Here is a 16,226-nt window from a genome sequence, read left to right as displayed (position 1 = left end):
CAACTTGGTCTCCAAAGAACACTCTTGTTGTCTGTTCTTTTTGCAATGCATGGAATAGTCAGCACTCTTCTCCAACACCACAACTCAAATGCATCAATTTTTCTCCCATCACCTTTATTCATTGTCCAATTATTCATTGTATCAGATGCATAGCAAGTGATTGGAAAGACTGTAGCTTGAACCAGGTGCACCTTACTCTTTAAACTGACATCATTGCTCTTCAGGACTTTGGAGGGATCCCTGACAACAGCCTTTTCCAAAGCTATGCATCTTCTGATCTCTGGACTGCCTGATACCAGCACTACCTGGAAAAGGAAATTGAAGAAGTCTACCAAATTTTGCAGTCCGAAATTGACCAAACATGTAGTCAAGATGTTGTTGTTGTTGTTATGTGCCGTCGAGTCGCTTGTGACTCATAGCGACCCTATGTACAACAGCCCTAAACCCTGCTCTATCCTGTGCCAATCTCACTGCCTCTGACACATCCATCCTGATTACCCCAGTCACTGAATCAATCCACCTCATAGAGGGTCTTCCCCTCCTGCGCTGTCCCTCCACTCTGCCCAGCATGATGTCCCTCTCCAAAGACTTGTCTCTCCTTACAACATGTCCAAAGTATGTCAGGCGAAGCCCCAGAATCCTTGCCTCCAAGGAGCAGCCTGGTTTAACCCTCTCTAGGATGAATCTATTTGTTTTCTTGGCAGTCCATGGTACATTCAGTACTCTTCTCCAGTACCACAGCTCAAAGGCATCAATTCTCCTTCTAGCCTCCCTAGTCATTGTCCAACTCTCTGATGCATAACAAGTGATTGCAAAAACCATGGCCTGTATCAGGCGCACCTTAGTCTCCAGAGAGACACCGTTGCTCTTGAGTACTTTAGAGAGGTCCCTAACCGCAGACTTTCCCATCGCAATACGTTTTTTTATTTCCTGGCTACTGGTGCCAAGAGTGTTGACCTTGGAGCCGAGCAAACTGAAGCTGTGAACAATCTCAATCTCTTCACCATCCATCCTGATGCTACCGATTGGTCCAGTAGTGAGAATTTTTGTCTTCTGGACATTGAGCCTCAGTCCATATTGAAGGCTGCAGTCCTTGACCCTCTGCAGTAAGTGCATGAGGTCCTCCTCAGTTTCAGCGAGCAGGGTTGTGTCATCTGCATAACGCAGATTGTTGATAGATCGTCCACCAATACCCTAATAATAATTGGGGACTGGAATGCAAAAGTTGGAAACAAAGTAGAAGAATTGGTAGTTAGAAATTATGGACTTGGGGAGATAAACAAAACTGGAAGTTAAATGATTGGATTTTGTCTCTTCAATGATATATTCATTGAAAACACCTCCCACTCACCCCCCTCTAGTTTATTGGAAAAGGAACATTTATTAACTAGGAGAGCAATACTACAAGGGTCCACTTGTGGCAAATCAGAAAGACAATTCCACTAAGAATAGAAGAAAGGGGCTAACTATGTTTTATCCACTTATATAAGCAATTCACAATATATAGTGAAGTTAGGTATTACATAGACGGATAGAAAATGCTAACAATACACACTGCTAAATCTAAGGAAAAAACCACCACTTGCTTGACCTGTACCTAGTTCTGCAAGCACAGATCAACACAATAAGGGGAAGTATCAGCATTCTGAAGAGAAACTAGAAAAGTCAGTCTAGTAAGAACTCAGCTAGCCTAGCATAAGTGTAGCCTTTTTGGTGTGCTTATAGGACTTACCTTATACTATATTCTTAATAACGTCAGTATTTTCTCCATATATCATGATATTACTTATTGGGCCAGTTGTGTAGAATATTGTTTTCTTGACAGTGATGTGTAACGCATACTGAAAGCTATAGTCTTTGATTTTCATCAATATGTGCTTCAAGTCATCTTTGTTTTCAGTAAGCAAAGTTGGGTGTCATCTATATATCACAAGTTGTTAAAAGAATGTTTTTCCAATCCTGATGTCAAGTTCTCATTATACAGTCAAGCGTCCTGTATTATTTGCTCAGCATACAGATTGAATAAGTATATACTAAAACGCTACCATCCTGATTTTAAATCATGCAGTATTCCCTGTTCTATTCAGATGATCACCTTTTGGTCTAAATGCAAGTTCCACATGCTTTCACATACTTAATAAAATACATATAAATGGCTTTCCGGTATTTGCTGTTTTTAGCCAAGATCCATTTGACATCAGCAACAAAATCCCTTCTGAATCTCGCTTGGATTTCTAGAAGTTCCCTGTTTCTGTACTGCTTCAGATTTTTTTTAATTACTTCCAGCAAAACTTTGCTTCTATGTGATATTAATAATACAACTCAATAATTTCTAAATTTGGCTTGATCACTTTTCATTGGAAAGGGCACAAATATGGATCACTTTCAGTCAGTAACTGCCTTCCAAATTTCTTGGCATAAAGGAGTGAGTACTTCTAGTCTTGCAGCCCATAAAGATTACAGACTTGAAAATGCCATGAGGCAGTTTTCTGTCTGGAAGGGTCAAGATGAATTAAAATTTACTGAACTGCAATAGTGGGGAGGGGGAGTGTTTTTATTTTCAATACCATTTTTATCCCTGTGGACGTAATCTCATTAGAAAAGGCGTTATTACAGAAGGTTATATTGCAGAAGCCATATCAGTGTAAAGTATGTCTTAAACCTAATCAGTTTCGCGCTATAAAAAGAGCAAATGTAGGCTTAGAGAGAAGCATGCACAAATGGGAGAAATACAGATGCAATGCAGAGACAGCCAAGAAATCTCAGAGTTTTGCCTCAGAATTAACAGACTGAGTCTTCCCCTAGAGACAGTACTGTAAACTTTCAGCCTCCTAAACTGTGAGAAAAGACTTCTGTTCATCAAAGCCTCCCACTTGTAGTATTTCTGTTACAACAGCACTAGAAAACCAAGACACATGGGAATACAAAATTTTTAAAAAATCTATACACATAAGCTTAACATTTTCTATATAGTGCATTGTGTATATGTTGTTGCTAAGAGTAAGATAAAGAATTCTTGTCCTTTAAAGAAAAATCCCAAAATATTTTCAAATGAAATGATATGATATCTAGACTGTCCTTCAAAACAATTGGAGGGAGGAGCTAAAAGAGATAGGGTAGGTGGAAAATAAGGATGAACAAAGTCCTACCAGGAGGAGCACAGTGCCCAGGTGACCGGTCTTAAGAGGATGTGTTAGCCCCTGAACCCCAATAGAGACATCATGAGTCACGGAGAAGCAACTGGACTTCAGGAAACCTGATTACACACTGGTTCTGTCCTCGCTCTGGGACCTAGGTAAAGTATCATCCATCCATTCATTTATTCCCCAAATATGTTTTGAGTACCTGAAACATGCCAGCCTCTGTGCTAAGTAAGCACTGAGAACTGAGAAGTAAAGATTCAGTCCAGGCCTCACAGAGCTCCCAGCCTGGACAGCAGCTGGGCAATAATAAGGAACAGATTACAGAGAAGAGTCTGTGTGGGGACAGAGGTTGCTTCCCACAGCATGAAGGAGTCCTCAGGACTCCTAAGGTGGAATTTAGCCAAGAGTGCAGAACCTTAGAAACCAGAGAGCCAGGAAGCTTAAGGGTATTATTGCAAAGAGCTCTGAGGGGCTGTTAGCAGGTAGAAGAGGCGGAGGAAGAAAGTGCACAGGCACAAGGCTAAGCCACCCTACAATCGTGGTCTCCCCATACGGCATCTTGGGCCTCAGTCTTGGCTAGACTGGGTGAGATCTCAGGCTACTTCCAGTTCAAAGGGATTCAAAAGTTCCTTGATGGGGGATCTGAGACTGAGACCTTTGCCCACTCTGGCCCAGTGGGCCCCTGCTCACAAGGAACTGGGTCTACACATCTTCCTCATTGTCCCTCTAGGAGGGATGGTAGCTGTGGAGGGGTGTAGGTGACCTGGGCTTTGGCTGGTTCCCTGCAGGGTGCAGGGGTGGGAAATAAGGCCCGGCCTGAATGGCTTGTTTTTAAGGAACAGAGCCTTCAGAGTTCCAGCTAGGACTTGTGGTTCCCACATGCAGAGTGTGACCGTCCGTTGGTGGGTCTTTGTTCCCCGCACTCTCCATGTTTGTTAGTTCCAGGCCCATCTTTTTCCAGATCTGGCCTTTTGCGCCCTGCTGTCCACTGCTAGGTCCTGGCCGGTTCTGTCCCCTCTGAGGCTGCACCCTAGCCCTGCTGCCCTTTCCCACCAGCTGCATCTCGCCTCTCCCTAAGCCTTCCCTTCGGACCAGGCTTCCGAAGAAGGGAGGAGGCCCCATTCCGGCGGCCCTCACGTGCTTTCCCGGCCGCCCCCCCTCCGGGCCGCGTCGATGCAGCCAAGCCTGTTCCTCTTCCCGATTGCGATTGCGACAGGCCGGCCAGACTCGGCTCCCAGCGCTCCCTGTCCCCGCCCCGGCCTCGCTCCACTCCCACTTCCTGAGCCCGGCGGCTGGAGCCTAGAGGCCAGGCCCGGCCGCTCCCGGCCCCCCGGGGGCACGTCGGCCCGAGTCCGGTCCCAGCCCCTGGGCTCGGGAAGCTAAGCCACCGCTGCCAGGCCATCCCCGTCTTGCTCCGGGGCCTCCCCGTCTAGCTGATCGGCCATGCGCCTGCCTCGGGCCACCTCCCGCCATGGCCTGGCCTGGGGGCCACTCGTGCTAGGACTCTGCGGGGTCCTGGCAGCGTCCCAGCCCCAACTGGTGAGCCAGCCGTTCAGGCGGGGTGGGGCTGGTGAGGGCGGGGAAGGGGGTCCAGGCAGCCCTTTTTTAAATTCTTCTGCCCACCCAAACTGGCCTCTAAATTCTTCTTCCTCACTTGCACTGCTCCTCGTGAAGATGTATCCATACCACTCGGAGAACCGGACCTGCCGGGACCAGGAAAAGGAGTACTACAAGTTCGATTACCAGGTCTGCTGCTCCAGCTGTCCTCCAGGTGAGCTGCACCGGCTGGAGGAAGCCAGGGACTAGGACATGGGCCCCTGGGGGCTCCAGCTCCCTGGCTGCCAGTCTCCTGGGAAGTCCAGGGGACAGAACACAGGCCATGCCTCATATGCAGGCACTAAAATTTGCAGTCTTCACCACACTAGGTGTTTATACCTCAGTGAGCAGTAGCTGGAGGGCCATCCTGGGGAGGTCCAGAGAGGCTGAGGGGCAACCCTAAGGTCACACAGCAACTGTTAGAGGTGACAGTCTCCTAACACTTCTACTGCCCTAGGCCAGTATGTCAAATCTCAGTGTAGCCGCAGCCGGGACACAATTTGCGCCTCGTGCTCCCCAAATTCCTACAACAATCACTGGAACTACCTCACCAAATGCCAAATGTGTCGACCCTGCGACCAAGGTGAGTAGGATGTACCTGGAGAGGGGGGCTGGGGTATCGTGGTTCACAGCCATTAAGCTGATTCCTCCTGTCCCCGCATCAGTGATGGGCTTCGAAGAGGTCATGCCTTGCACAAGTACACAGGATACGCAGTGCCGCTGTCAGCCAGGAATGTTCTGCACCCATGGGAGTTCTGAGTGTACACAGTGTGAGCCACTCTCACACTGTCCACCTGGCACCGAAGTCGAGGCCAAAGGTCAGAGGTCACTAAGGGCAGAGGGCAAGAAGGAAGGGAGCAGAGAGCATGGTACTTGCCGGTGGTGACACCACTTGTGGTTCTCTTTGGTGTAAAATGCTTCTTCTCATGCCACGGGGAAATCTCACACAAGGGTCTGCAGAGAAATGGAGCCGAGACAGGTGCAGGGAACTCAGGTGCTCTTCAGCACTGGGAAGCTTGGGCAAAAAGTAGGCACGTTGGGATGGATCAAAGATCAGGCTGGGTAAGAGCTACAGAATAAAGTGGATAGGCAAGGAAGAGGCCACCTAATGGGGCACAAAGGATGATTCCCTTCTGCCCACTCACCTGGCTTGCCCTGCCTTTCTCTTGCCAGGTGGTGACAGGGAAACCAACAACAACTGTGTGCCTTGTAAGGCAGGCTACTTCCAAAACACATCCTCCCCCAGCGCCCACTGCCAGCCCCACACAAGGTTGAGTATGCCTTTGCCCCAGAGATGGAGTTGTCTCACCTTCTCCCTTCCTGCCCTCCCCTACCTCACCTGCTGACACCCTTACCACGCAACACTTGACCCCTCCACTCACCTTGCCACTTCCATTGGAGTTGAGGCGCTAGCAGACAGGAGCATGAGCAAGTCACAGGCCTCTCTTTTCTCCATAGGTGTGAAGACCAGGGCCTGGTGGAAGCAGCTCCAGGCACAGCCCAGAATGACACTAGCTGCAAGGATCCACCAGAGGCGTCCTCAGAGATGCCAGGTGAGGGGCAAGGGCTTAGGGCACAAAGGCAGTCTGCTCTGAGAAAATGTGCTAGTTCTCTCAAGTCTTAACTCTCTCCATATTGAAAAAAAATGAGGTAAAGATGAATCCTTTCTACTCAGAGTTGAGGCAAGAAGAAAAGTCCCTTGAAGAGAAATTTTGGTGGGGAAAAAAAGATTTACAATAAAGAGAAATTGTGGCGAATATCTAGGCTAGTTTATATATGCACACATACATACACATATTTACACCCACTAAAATTATATGTTAATGTTGTAAAACAAAATGAATGATGGAATAGAAAACCGGTACAATTTGCAAACTTTTACTCAAATGGAAAAAAATATATATATACATGTAACTTGCAAATGGCATTTATTATGTCAGAGAGCCTCTCACCCTAAGATGTAGTTACAACTGGTATAACTGTCTGCATTTCAGACATGACCCCATCATAGAATCCATCCACTAAATTGAATACCTCTTTATTAAATTGTGTACTTCCATTGTTAGTAGACATTATCTCACATTTGACTCTGGCCTGGTTATTTCTCTAAACTGATTTCCTGGCCAAGTAAAAGATTTCAGGATGTTTCTAATCTAATGATTGTAATAATAACTAGGGGAAGAGTTTGCTTTATTAACTTTTTAAAATTAGCAAATATTGATAATCACAGCTCTTTGCTTTTATTGGGAACCATTGTCTCAGGCAGTGAAACACTTTGTAGTTACTGTATACTGACCCATAGTGGACCTTCCAGAGGGTTTTCAGAGACAATAAATTGGAGATTGCTCATCTTTCTCCCAAGGAGCAGCTGAAGTGAAACATTTTACATTCACTTAATTCTTATCCTCTTAATGATCCTACAAAAAGGAAGAAATTGTATACTCTCACTTTGTAGGAAAGGAATTGGCTTACAGACTCTCTAAAACTCCAGCTCTCAAGTACTAGTAGTATTTGACAGGTAATTGAAAAGAACATGTTGCAGAAGATCAAGGAATACAGCCTCCCATATGGTTGCATCTCAAAGTCATATTGTTGAATCTCAGTGTCACAAAAAACAAAGATTCTTACCAGTGGATTGATTGGCAACATCATGATGGACGGAGAGGAGATTGAAAATGTTAACAGCTTCACTTTGCTTGGATCTACAATTAACACCCTTGGTACCAGCAATCAGGAAATTAGACACATTGTACTGAGAAAATCTGCAGTTAGGGACCTCTCCAAATTATTCAGGACTGATTTCAGGAGTAATGATGTCAGTTTGAGGACTAAGGTACGTCTGATTCAGGCCATAGTCATTCTGATTACTTGTTATGCATCTGAGAGCCGGACAATAAGGATGACAGAAAAAGAATTGAAACCTTTAGGCAGTGGTGCTGGAGGAGAGCACTGAACATCCCATGGAGGGCTAAGAGAGCAAGTAGATATGTCTTAGAGAGGGTGCAACCCAAGTGCTCTTTGGAGGCAAGAATGATGAGACTTTGCCTCACATACTTTGGGCATGGAGGGATTGTTCCTTGGAGAAGAACATGATGCTAGGAAGGATGGAGGGTCAGCAAAGGAGAGGAAGACCCTCAACCAGGTGGATTGACATGGTGACTGCAACAATGGACTCTTATGTGTCAGGAAGTATGAGGATAGCACAGGATAGAAGAGGGTTCAGATCTTTTGTTCATAAGGTCACTATGAATTGTACTCAGCTCAACTGTACCTAACAACAACAATAACAACATTGATTAGATGAGGCTGAGAGGTTAAGTAATTTGCCCAAGATCGGTGAGGTGGTAACTAGTTTTGCTAAGACTGTACTCAAGTCTTTAGTCAAGCCACAGTATACACGTTTAACATTTTGCTCTATACATCCTCCCCAACATTCTATGTAAAACAATACACCTTTTCTTTTCTTTAGAAGTGGAGTCATTTTAATGCTTTGTAATCCGACTTTTCGTTCAACAATATATTAGAAATGTTTTTCTATGTACTTTTAAACTACATGTCAAGTACTACTTGCATTTAAGAGCTAGAATCTTACTGTATGTAAGCCAATTCCTTCCTTTTCTTTATGAAAAACTTGAGTCTAGAGAGGTGAAGTGACTTGAGTTACACAGCTGGGCAGGAACTCGGGCGTCCATCCTGAATTCTAGTCCAGTTTCTCCCACTCTGTTCTACTTTGGGCCACTGATTTAGGTGGATCAGAATGATCAAAACTCACTGTGTACCAATGTCTGAGTCCTCCTGACTTTCTCCGGAGTGGCTGATAGGTGTGAAGGTGTCCATGGCAGCATTGACCCATCAGAGGACAGAAGCCCACTGCTACTGTCAAAACCAGCCAACCCCCTGCCATCAAGTCCGTTCTGACACATAGCAACCCTATGGGACAGAATAGAACTGCCCATAGTGTGTCCAAGGCTATAAACCTTTACAGGAACAGACGGTCTCGTCTTTCCCTTGTAGAGCAGCAGCTGGTGGGTTCAAAGCCAACAGTCTTTTGCTTAATAGCTAAGTAGCTTAAAAAAAAAAAATAAAAAATAAAAAAAAACTACCCACCCAAGCGCCTCTTCTGCTGCACTTGAAAAAGAAAAACAAAAAAACTCTAACTCATCTCCATAGTCGGAACCAACCCATAGCTGTCCTTCTGGCAGGTTTCCAAGGATGGAAATATGGGAGGAGACTGCCCATCTTTCTCCGCCGGAGCTGCCGGTGGATTCAAACCACCAAAGAGGCGCTACCTTTGGGTTAACAGCATGTCTCCTTATGGACTAGGTCACCAAAGCTCTTTGCTACTTCAAGGCCTGAGAAATTGAACTCCCAGCCTCCCCCTTTTAGATTCTGCTATACTCTACCCTGAGCAAAGGGGTGCCCTAACTTTCCAGGGCAGACATGAGCAGAGTTCCGAAGAAACGCATGTACCCACCCTTAGAAACATCCCCACTGAGAAGAGAAGGGCAATCCCAAATCTCCCAGTGGCCCCTCTGCAAAATGATCAAATTTACAGACATGTTACTCTACTCTGTGGCCCAGTCTGTTTACAACCCTGAGCCCCAGCTTTCCGGTACTGCCTCCCACCCCCACTTCCAGCCCTTCAGAGCCACTTGCACAAGCTCTTGTCCCTCACCCTCAAGGTGGCCCTGGCCCGTGCTCCCTACATAGGAGGGTGCATGCATCACCCCAGACATGTCCAGGATGAAGTATCATTCTCCCATATCCAGCTTAGTTCACCCCATCTGCAATTTAAGAGAACTTTGATTCTGCCTCTTAAAGACTGCAGTGAGGCTAAAGAAGAATGCTCCCTTTGTGTGAGTCTCCAGAGAGCCAGAAAACTCCTCCTTAACTTCCTTCTCTGTCCTCGAGGCTGTCATCACTCCCCTCTGCATCCCTGCAGGAACCATGTTGGTGCTGGCCGTCCTGCTGCCTCTGGTCTCCCTCCTGCTCACCACTGTTATAGCCTGCACCTGGAAGAGCCACTCCTCACTCTGCAGAAAGCTGGGTAGGAAAAAGGCAGGGGGCAGGCTGGACCATCTGTCTCCATATGGATAGGCGAGGAGGGAAGAGGGGATTGCACCTTCCCCGGTGCTGAGTCTTCCACCTCCCCATACTGTCAAGATTCCCACTGCCTGCCCCCAACACAGACATCATTATCTTCTTCACCCAGCCCCTCATTGTGGGGCTGGAGATGAGGGTACTGTTAGCCTCTTCCTTCTGGGATGCCAGGATAGGGGTTGGGTGTGCAGGGTAAAAGGTTGGCATCCTAGGCTTACTGGAAATCCTACCCCGATTTTATTTTCCATTGCAGGATTCCTGCTCAAGAGGCATCCAGAGGTAATGGGGGCAGCTGAGAAGGCAGGAAGGAGGGGCAGAGGGTGATGGGAGAGGGTACACGGAGACCAAGTGCAGAGACTTCATTCATTCAACATCCGTTTATTCATCCATTATTAGTCCTTTCTTGAGCATACCAAGAGAGTACAACATGGAGATGAATAGAACATTGAATAGATATTGAGAATAGAACAGGAAGGAACAAATTACCTACCCTTCTGGATTTTACATTCTAATGGGACAAGAATAAAGTTAAACAAATAAATGTATATCTAGTAGTGATACTTGCCAGATAAAGCAAGATAGGGGATAAGGAGTGGGTATGGCAGAGGGTGGAATATGTTGTTTTAGACAATGGACAGGAAGGTTTCTCTGAGAAGCTGGTACCTGATCAGAGACCTAAAGACGTGAAGGGGCCAGCCATGGGGATGTCTGGGAGAAGGTGGCCGGCAAGTGCAGAGGCACAGAGGTCCAAAGGCAGATAGCTTTATTGGAAGAGGGCAATGAGCTGCGTAAGCAGGGGATGGCCTGTGGGAATTAAAGAAAGATGGCATCCGAGGCCCACATCATTGATTGGTTCTTTGTTTCTCTCTGCAGGGAGGGGAACACAATGATGTTCCAAGCTGGGAACCTCAGAGAACCAACCCACACTTCCCTGACCTGGTGCAGCCACTTCTGCCCAGCCCTGAAGATTTGCCCCCAGCCAGGCACCCAGCACCCCCAGTGTTGGAGAATGCGGTGCTACTTCAGCAGAGTCCTCCAAGTCAGGCCAGGGAGCCTGAGGCTGAGCCCGAAGAGCAGGGTCCACTGACCCATGGTGAGCCTGGGGCAGGCTGGGACTAAGGGGGTGTGAAAGGATGGAGAGCGAGAGAGATGAATGGCAGGGAGAGAGAAGGTACCAGATAGAAAGAAAAATGCCAAAACAGGCAAGACAGGGACCCTCATCACAACGAGAGAGAAGAGACCAAAAACACCCAGAAACAGATAGAAATAGGAGCACAGGAAACCAGTAGCCATGGGAGAGAGGCCAGGAAGGCCTGGAGAGAAGACTGGAGAATAAAGGCTGCAGATCTTCCTTTCTCAGTGACCTCTCAGAGCCCTTACTCTTCCCCTCTTGCCACAGGTACCAACGGTATTCATGTCACCGGCGGCTCTATGACTGTCACTGGCAATATCTACATCTACAATGGGCCAGTACTAGGAGGAGCTCGGGGCCCTGGGGACCCCCAGCCTCCACCAGACCCTCCATACCCCATCCCAGAAGAGGGTGCCCCTGGCCCTCCTATCCTCTCTGTCCCCCATCAAGAAGATGGCAAAGCTTGGCACTTGGCTGAAACAGAAACACGTGAGCACTATCCCCTCTGACAGGGCCAAGAAGACAATCTCTGACCCATGCTTGGTGGTATCTGGGAGAAGAAGAAGGAAGGCACAGAGCACCTTGTTCCCTGAGGCTGGCTTCCTTCACAGGATTCACAGAGGACCTGGGCAAGATCCCTGAGAGGCAGAGTCCTCCAAAGCCAGGCCTCAGACACTGTCGAGAGCAGTGCCAGACACAGGCTGGGCACAGCGTCTTGTACAGACTCTCACTGCTGCCAGGTAAAGCTGAGCCTGCACCACAGACTCACCTGCCCAATGGGCTGCACCAGCCCAGCTTCAGGCCCTGACAGAGCAGATGTGCCAACTGCTGTCACATGGCACTCTAAAACCTAATTCAAGAGGCCAGCGCAGGTCACTTGGAAGGACATCACCAGGACCTCTGAAAGATTCATGGTGCTCATCCCCAAGCTTCAGAGGCTCTACAAGAGCCCGCACTGCGCGTAGACTGAGGTATCCCTGATGCGAAGGGCAGGGTGTATGTGTAAGGGGGACCTCCACTGCCAGTCTCTTGAATGAGAGGAAAAGGACTCATTGAAAAACTGGGGTTTGAGTGGGGTTACTTGGGGAGAATTTTGTAGGGGGAGGAAATAGCAAGTGTATTTATAAACTGTAACCACATGCAAATAAAAGGGAGTTTGTGACTCAGATTATTTCTTCTTTTGAGATTTATATAGAAATAGTATGCAACTGGGGGAAGGGAACAGCTAAAACAATAGCTAATCCCACAAAGACACTGTTACATAGTCTGTTATAAAGGAGTTCAGATAATACTCGTTGATAACTGGCAATGTGCCAGGCAGTGTTTTAAATGCTTTATAGAATTGACAACCACCTAATGTTGTTAGGTGCCGTTGAGTCAACTGTGAGTCACAGTGACACTATGTACATTTCTGAACCTCACCTACCCTGCAGCGCCCTCACTCTCAAGCCCACTGCGGTAGGCACTGGGTCAGTCCATCTTGTTGAGGGTCTTCATCTCTTGCATTGATTGACCTTCTCTCTGCCTTTCCCAGCATGATGCCTCTCTCCAAAGACTAGTTCCTCCTGAGAATATGCCTAAGGTAAGTGAGATGAAGTTTCACCATCCTTGCCCCTAAAGAGCAGTCTGGTTACACTTCTTCAAGACAGATTGATTTGTTTGTTTGGCAGACCTTGAGCTATTCCATCTTCTCCGCCCACAATACAAGTCAAAGCATCGATTCTTCTTCTTTGGTCTTCTTTATTCATTATCCAACTTGCTGATGCATAGATTAATGTCATTCTAATTTTATGGAAAAGGAAACTGAGGGAACGGCAAAAAAGCAATTTTCCCTGTTTGGCCACAAATGGCAAAGCTGGATGGAATCTGTACCTAGTTAATCTGACTCCAAGAAAAGACCTCTTGGATTAAAGGCTTCATATGCCAGCCACATCCTTACAGAATTTATTTGAACAGATAGAATAGACTTTTTCTCTAATAATCAGATTTCATCTCCCATAGAACTTAGGTTGCAGTTCTCAAACCTCCAGTCACAACAAAGTGAAGGAATGTTCTGTGAACCTAAAGATGTGTACATTAGACGTAAAATGAGGGAAAACAAAGCTCAACGTCATGTTAGCAAAGTTTAATATTTAAAAGAACATCCTTCAGTTCAAGAGGCATTCAGATGATTCCTCCCACCTCTTTTTACTTTCCTAAAATTTCTTTCCCCAAAAGAACTTTACACGTCTCCAAGCACTCCTCTTAGTAAATGTTTGGTTCTTTAGACTTGCTCTATCATGCAGCCTGGGACAGAGGATCTTTGCTTGAAGGATTGTTAGGAGAGCTGCTGCCAGCTGACTCCTCCTTCCATAAAAGGCCACTGTTGTGGGTCTAATTTTAAGACGTCTGCTGCTGGGGTTCATCAAGATGTGGCTGCAAAACACATACCCCAGGCGTCTGACCCAGCTTAGTGGGTAGGTTATTTAAGGTTGACCAGGAAAGCATCTGATCTGGCTTCCTTCTGACAGTGAAATGTCGGGGAATGTCCAAGGAAATCGCTGAATTTAAAAGAACTTCACTTAAGTGAAAGTTTGTGTTCTTTGCTCCCACCTCTTTCTTGTTTGGAGGATGTTTATGTGAGGGCATGGTGCCTGAGCTATGGCAGCTATTTTGCCATCATGAAGGAATCACCACGGGCATAAAAATAGAATCCTCTAAGTACGCAGGACCTGGAAAATAGGAAAAGCCTGGTCATCTCGCGCATCACTGAACACTTGACCCACTTGTCAGCGACTTCTAGGACTTACTTCTGGGATCCTTTTTATGAGGGAAAACCAAAGTGGCACTCATTTAAATGATAGTAAATTGGCTTTTCTTTTTCTTTCTTAGTTTTAACTTTATGTATTTCCTTTTTTTGAGACAGTTTGTTCTTATAGTTCAAAATTAACAAATATCAGAAATGAACAGTGAAATGCCTGTCAGCCACTGAATCCTGTTTCTGGAAGTCACCAGTGTTGCTATTTTTTTATCTTTTGCCACAGATAATCCATGCATATTCAAGCAAATATACATCCAGGTTGTTCCTGGATGACTCCACTGTGGGTCTCTCTAGTTTCTTGGTGCCTGTGCCTGGTGGTCTGCATGTACAAGCAGTCGCAAGTTTTAGGGGCCGTGTGCTTTTTGGGGCTTGTGTTTGATGTGCAGTACTGCTCATTCCCCCCAGAAGCGAGGCCCTTGGGGCTTGGCCTAGGGTTTAAGGCAGGTGGTGGCTTAAATCCCCAAAGGGCCCAAGAGCCACAGGCTGTCGGGCCTGGTTCAAATTGGTTTTTTGTCAGACATTCTTCTAGGTGGTATAGCACCGGTCTGTGCATTGCTTTAGAGAGGTAACTTGTGGTTACTGTGATGGTAAACACTGTGACACTGATGTGTCAAATGCGATATGGTTACCCATGGTGGGCAGTGTTTGGTGGAGCTCCCCGATTAAAACAAGCCTGGAAGCAAGAGTGGCATCCACTTCTGAAATGCTTGCCTCTGGAAACTCTATGAACAGTGCTCAGGTCTTTTGTTCATAGGGCCGCTATGAGTCGTTTACTACTCGATGGCACCTAACAACAACAACAAAGTTGTAAGCTCTCTATATATTCTTCCCCTTGCCTTTGTCATTTATAAGACTAGCTTCTTGTTGAGTGCCATCAAGTCATACATGACTCATAGCAACCCTATGAATGAAAGTCCTCGACACTTGCGTGACTTTCATCCTTTCTCCAAGTTCCTCTGAAATCTCACTGGAGGACCTGCTATGGCTCAATTACAACAACAATTATATCCCTCCATAGCATTTTAATTGTCTTCTTCACATAGATATTGAGCACTTCTTTTTAAATTATTCCTTGGGAGATCTGTCTTTGTAAGTGCTATAGAAATTAATCTTTTTTGCCTTACAATTTTACTACTTCATCACATATCAACTGTAATAGTTTTCAATTGACTCTCAGATTTTCTCTCTCCTTTCTCTTTCATTGCTGTAAAGACAGAACCAACTCATAGGTGAACTTCCAGCAGGTTTTCAGAGTTTGTAAATTTTGGGGTTTGTGTTTGATGTGTGTGACTGTCCTCTCCACCCCCCCTCCAAAAAAAAGCAGGTAGCCCTTGATCCTTTTACCAAGGGTGGATGCCTGCTAGAGAATGTGGCTTTAAAGTCCTGTAGGGCCCTCAGGCCTGTGGCCATCGGACCAAATTTATTAATATTAGAAAGAATATTCTCTAAATGACACAGCAATCATTTGTCTATTTGCTGTACTGAACAACTTGAAGTTGCTGTGATGCTGAACACTGTGCCATAGTCTTGTCAAATACCATAACGGTTACCCATTATGTGCGATGTTTGGATGAGCTTCCAGATTGTTTCATGTTGAGAAGCAGGAGCGGGACACAATTCCTAAACTAAATGCCTCTGGAAACTCTGCAAACTCTCTAAACTCTATAAATGTGCAGAAATGATGTTAGTTATAGAACAGAGTTCAGGTCTTTTGTGTAAAGCTTACTCTGAGTCGTATTTGACTCTACAACACTTAACCACTGCTAAATGAGAATAGTGCTGTTATATCTAGAGGAACATTCTTCCACTTTGACATCAGTCTTTGTCAATGTGCTGTATGAAGTAACCTGGGTTTGCTGTGATGCTGAACCTTGTGTCATTGGGGTATCAAATACCAAAATGGTTTCCCATTGTGGAGAGTGGTTGGTGGAGCTCCCAGTTCTAGGATGGGTTTGGAAGCAGGAGTGACATCCATTTTCTAAACCACATGCCTCTGGAAACTCTTATCAACTTGGAGAAATGACTAGTTATGGGGAGGCATTAAGTCTTTTGTTCATAGAGTTGCTATGAGTCACGCTCGACATGATGGCAATCAACAACAACAACAAATCACATAGGAGATGACTGCCATCTTTCTTCCAGAGCAGCCAATGGATTCAGGAGGCACCAGAGCTACCTTGGGTTATCAACTATAAGTAATGTAAAACCTAGCTCTGCTGTTTAATATTTATACTTCTGATATTTCAGTCTTGTCAAAATACATTGTTGTTGTTGTTGTTGTTGTTGTTATGTGTTGTCAAGTCGCTTGCAACTTTTAGCGACCCTATGTACAACAGCCCTAAACCCTGCTCTATCTTGTGTCAATCTCACTGCCTCCAAAACACCCATCCTGATTACCTTAGTCACTGAATCAATCCACCTTATAGAGGGTCTCCCCCTCCTGCGCTGTCCCTCC

General features: G+C 46.0%; 1 protein-coding gene and 1 pseudogene across 1 annotated transcript; one reads left to right on the top strand and one right to left on the bottom strand.

Moving 5' to 3' along the window:
* The first annotated feature begins 4,586 nt into the window (after positions 1-4,586).
* Positions 4,587-11,779, top strand: LTBR (lymphotoxin beta receptor (TNFR superfamily, member 3)). The gene is made up of 11 exons (XM_006891357.1): positions 4,587-4,682; positions 4,818-4,914; positions 5,197-5,322; positions 5,405-5,557; positions 5,913-6,009; positions 6,198-6,292; positions 9,682-9,786; positions 10,093-10,118; positions 10,713-10,932; positions 11,239-11,460; positions 11,583-11,779. The coding sequence occupies exons 1-11, from the start codon at positions 4,587-4,589 to the stop codon at positions 11,777-11,779; spliced, it is 1,434 nt and encodes a 477-aa protein (XP_006891419.1).
* Positions 11,780-14,163: 2,384 nt separating this feature from the next.
* The window catches only part of LOC102868135, an 11,467-nt pseudogene continuing 9,404 nt past the window's right edge, over positions 14,164-16,226 (bottom strand).

This window comes from Elephantulus edwardii, unplaced genomic scaffold, assembly GCF_000299155.1.
Source record: "Elephantulus edwardii isolate Elephantulus edwardi_28Jun2011 unplaced genomic scaffold, EleEdw1.0 scaffold00096, whole genome shotgun sequence".
Lineage (NCBI taxonomy): Eukaryota > Metazoa > Chordata > Mammalia > Macroscelidea > Macroscelididae > Elephantulus > Elephantulus edwardii.
This window is presented reverse-complemented; position numbering and strand designations above follow the sequence as displayed.

What these genes read in the sequence shown, in the direction of transcription:
- LTBR (XM_006891357.1), top strand. Translation starts at nt 4,587, where the DNA reads ATGCGCCTGCCTCGGGCCACCTCCCGCCATGGCCTGGCCTGGGGGCCA. An exon ending in CTGCTCCAGCTGTCCTCCAG is followed by an intron (nt 4,915 to 5,196) that starts GTGAGCTGCACC and finishes CTACTGCCCTAG; the next exon opens with GCCAGTATGTCAAATCTCAG. An exon ending in CTTGGCTGAAACAGAAACAC is followed by an intron (nt 11,461 to 11,582) that starts GTGAGCACTATC and finishes CTTCCTTCACAG; the next exon opens with GATTCACAGAGGACCTGGGC.